Source organism: Crocuta crocuta, unplaced genomic scaffold (genome assembly GCF_008692635.1).
Source record: "Crocuta crocuta isolate KB4526 unplaced genomic scaffold, BGI_CrCroc_1.0 scaffold221, whole genome shotgun sequence".
NCBI lineage: Eukaryota > Metazoa > Chordata > Mammalia > Carnivora > Hyaenidae > Crocuta > Crocuta crocuta.
In genome coordinates, this window is record NW_027528610.1 from 900,861 (window position 1) to 905,164 (window position 4,304).

General features: G+C 57.0%; 1 protein-coding gene across 2 annotated transcripts in view; it reads left to right on the plus strand.

The window, feature by feature from the left end:
- ASMT (acetylserotonin O-methyltransferase) overlaps positions 1-178 on the plus strand; it is a 7,184-nt gene extending 7,006 nt beyond the window's left edge. For both annotated transcript variants that reach the window (XM_077754714.1, XM_077754715.1), the window contains one exon: positions 10-178. In XM_077754714.1, the coding sequence (XP_077610840.1) occupies positions 10-178 (169 nt within the window). The remainder of the gene's footprint in view (positions 1-9) is intronic.
- The last annotated feature ends 4,126 nt before the right edge of the window (positions 179-4,304 follow it).

Below are 4,304 nucleotides of genomic sequence, written 5' to 3' on the forward strand. Positions count from 1 at the left end.
CGCAGGCAGGGGCGGCCCCCTGACCACGCAGCTCTACTCGCTGAACATGCTGGTGCAGACGGAGGGCCGGGAGAGGACCCCCGCCCAGTACGCCGCGCTCCTGGCGCCCGCGGGCTTCCGGGCCGTGCAGTGCAGGGCGACCGGCGGCCTCTACGACGCCATCCTCGCCAGGAGGTAGCTCCGGGCCGTCTGCAGCGGTGCCCGGGCCCGCGCCCCCGCGCACGGGTGAACCCCTCAGCTTCCTCGTTTCGGGGGCCTGACAAGGGAGTGGGGGTGCACAGGGAGGGAGTGTGGGCTGCCTGTCAGACTGTAGGTTTTGTCTTGTTCTGTTCTAGTCTGTGCCATTCTGTTCTGTATTATTCGATTCTATTCTGCCCTGTTCTATTTTACTCTATCCTGGTCTTTTCTACTCTATTCTATTCTGTTCATTCTATTCTATTCTGTTCTGTTCTGTTCTGTTCTATTCTATTCTATTCTTTCTATTCTATTCTATTCTATCCCATATTATTCTATTCTGTTCAGATAAATTCAATTCAACTCCAGTCTAGTCTATTCAATTCAATTCTATTCAATTCAATTCCATCCCATTCTTTCTATTCTATTCTCCTGTTCTGTTTTATTCTGTTCTATCCCATATTATTCTATTCTGTTCAATTCAATTCAACTCTAGTCTAGTCTATTCAATTCAATTCTATTCTGTTCTATTCTGTTTAATTCTGTTCTATCACATATTATTCTGTTCAATTCAATTCTTTCTATTCTATTCTGTTTTATTCTGTTCTATCCCATATTATTCTATTCTATTCTATTCTATTCTATTCTATTCTTTCTATTCTATTCTATTCCATTGCATTCCATTCCAGTCCATTCCATTCCAACCTGTTCTATTCTATTCTAGTTCTATCCTATTCTGTCATATCCTAGCCTCTATTCTGGTCTATGATTCTATTCTATTTTCTCTCCTCTCCCATCCTGTTGCATTTCCAGCTTTCTGACACCACAATTGACTAAATTATACATGTTTCAGCTGCACAACATGATAATGTGATGCACACACATGTTGTGAACTGACAACAAGAATTGAGGTGATTCCATGCAGCCTCAGCCTCACATGGTTACATTTTGTTTGTGTCGCTGGGAACGTTTCAGATCTGCTCTCTCAGCAGTTTTCAAGTATACGATACAGTCTGGTTCACTGTCATCTCCACGCTGAACAAGAAGCCCCCAGGACTCATTCCACTCATCCCCGGACCTTCGTGGCCTGTGACCCCAATGTCCCCATTTCCCCCCAACCGCTCAGCTCCTGACAGCCAGCCTCTGCTCTCTGCTTGTGTGAGCCCCACCTTACACGTGTCGGGTGCATGTCACAGGCTGCACGTCGGGCACTTTGCACCTTATTTCCCCTTCACACATGTCACAGCCGCCCCCCCCCCGATACCTGAAAGCCACAACTCTGTTCTCTGATTCGATGATGACCTTGACTCTTGGCTTGTTTTCTTTTAGATTCCACGGAGAAGTGGGGCCATATGGTATTTGTCTTTCTCTGTCTGACTTATTTCCCTTAGCATAATCATGGCAATTTATTTCAATTTTTCTCTTGGTTTATTTTAATTTTTCTCGGTGTGGCGAAACAGAGCATGAAATTCCCCATTTCAGTCTTTTTTGGTGCACGGAACATATTCACATTGCTGTCCAGGGAGACTCACCATTTGTCTCCAGAACTTTCTCATCTTCAAACGGAAGCTCTGTCCCCGTGAAACATTAACTCTCCGTCCCATCCCAGCCCCTACCCCCAGCTTACGTTCTGTGTCGATAAAGTCACCTGTGCTAGATTAAAGTGCAGTATTTTAATAGTGGGTGTGTGTGTCTCTGTGTGTGTTTTCCCCAAATTGTCACCTGTTCAGCACCAGGTACACGGTCTTCTGCCCTGAATCGGGGTGCTGAGTGGCCCAAAGTAATTCCCGGCCCACAGACTGACAGGTGCTCTGGGATTTAGGGAACGAAGACCCGTGACTTCCGGGTGGCCCGCTCAAGTGCCCGGTCTGCTTCAAGCCACAGTTGTTCCCGGGTGAGGCCAGCCCTGGGGAGGTGAGTCGCGGGGCCCTGATCCCAGCATCCGCGTCACTCTGGTCTCGCGGATCGTCTCCGAGTCCCGGGTGTAGCTCCGGAGGCAGGGATCTTTTAGCGCCCGCAGGGCTGTACAGGAAAGGAGCCGACCCGCCGATAACCCTCAACCTGCACAAGTCCCAGGAAGCAGGGAGCACCCAGCGTTGGCAATTTCCATTCCTAGGCTTTGTGGGCAACAGTCCCCTGACCTCGGGGCAGGCCACGTGACCTCGTTGCACCCCCAGCCTGCGCACTGAAGGCGAGACTGCAGAATCCACGAAGCCCTGAGTATCTTCAGCCTCTGGGAGTCTTTGAGCCCCTTCCAAGTGGTGGTTCTCGAAGGCGGGTGATTTTGTCCTTAGGGGGGACCCTCGGCAATGACCTCTAGGGCTGTGACGCTGAGGAGGGGGTGGGGACCACAGACGCGCGGTGCACCCCACACGTGCGTCCGCGGCGCTGAGGCCGACAGTCGCGGGGTGAAGATGCGGCCGCATTCGGAGCTCGTTCATGTGGTGTTAAGTCGGGGCTCCGGGTTGGATGCGGGTGGGCGCGGCGGGAGCGACCCTCCAGGGCTCCAGGAAGCCTCTGGTGTCTTCCCCGGACCTGTGGGACAGCCTGCGCGGGAGGGATGCTGCGGGATGCTGCGGGATGCTGCGGGATGCTGAGGCGGGCGGGGCCGTCCTCCGTTGCCATGGCAACNAGGGCTCCAGGAAGCCTCTGGTGTCTTCCCCGGACCTGTGGGACAGCCTGCGCGGGAGGGATGCTGCGGGATGCTGCGGGATGCTGCGGGATGCTGAGGCGGGCGGGGCCGTCCTCCGTTGCCATGGCNCCTCCCTGAGACGGTGGGGGGTCCCGGACGCAGCCCCAACGTGCACCCTTCCCTGGGCGCCCTTTTCCGCTGGGTCAGCACCCCGAACCCCTTCTTCCTTCCCGTGCAAAGTCTGCGCTTCGCTGGTTTGGGCGAGACCATCGGACGCTCGGAGGCGTTGAGAACAAATTAAACATGAGGCAACGACCACAAAGCCGCAGCACGGACCCCACCCTCTGCGCGCGCTCCCGCGACGGGGTCCTGGGTGCGACTCGGGCACGAGGTGGGATGGCCTCCAGGTGCCCCCCGTCCCCCACGAGGGATGACCTCCGGGTGCCCCCCCGGCCCCCCACGAGGGATGACCTCCGGGTGCCCCCCGGCCCCCCACGAGGGATGACCTCCGGGTGCCCCCCCGGCCCCCCACGAGGGATGACCTCCGGGTGCCCCCCNTGTGTCACTGTGTGTGTTTTCCCCAAATTGTCACCTGTTCAGCACCAGGTACACGGTCTTCTGCCCTGAATCGGGGTGCTGAGTGGCCCAAAGTAATTCCCGGCCCACAGACTGACAGGTGCTCTGGGATTTAGGGAACGAAGACCCGTGACTTCCGGGTGGCCCGCTCAAGTGCCCGGTCTGCTTAAAGCCACAGTTGTTCCCGGGTGAGGCCAGCCCTGGGGAGGTGAGCCGCGGGGCCCTGATCCCAGCATCCGCGTCACTCTGGTCTCGCGGATCGTCTCCGAGTCCCGGGTGTAGCTCCGGAGGCAGGGATCTTTTAGCGCCCGCAGGGCTGTACAGGAAAGGAGCCGACCCGCCGATAACCCTCAACCTGCACAAGTCCCAGGAAGCAGGGAGCACCCAGCGTTGGCAATTTCCATTCCTAGGCTTTGTGGGCAACAGTCCCCTGACCTCGGGGCAGGCCACGTGACCTCGTTGCACCCCCAGCCTGCGCACTGAAGGCGAGACTGCAGAATCCACGAAGCCCTGAGTATCTTCAGCCTCTGGGAGTCTTTGAGCCCCTTCCAAGTGGTGGTTCTCGAAGGCGGGTGATTTTGTCCTTAGGGGGGACCCTCGGCAATGACCTCTAGGGCTGTGACGCTGAGGAGGGGGTGGGGACCACAGACGCGCGGTGCACCCCACACGTGCGTCCGCGGCGCTGAGGCCGACAGTCGCGGGGTGAAGATGCGGCCGCATTCGGAGCTCGTTCATGTGGTGTTAAGTCGGGGCTCCGGGTTGGATGCGGGTGGGCGCGGCGGGAGCGACCCTCCAGGGCTCCAGGAAGCCTCTGGTGTCTTCCCCGGACCTGTGGGACAGCCTGCGCGGGAGGGATGCTGCGGGATGCTGCGGGATGCTGCGGGATGCTGAGGCGGGCGGGGCCGTCCTCCGTTGCCATGGC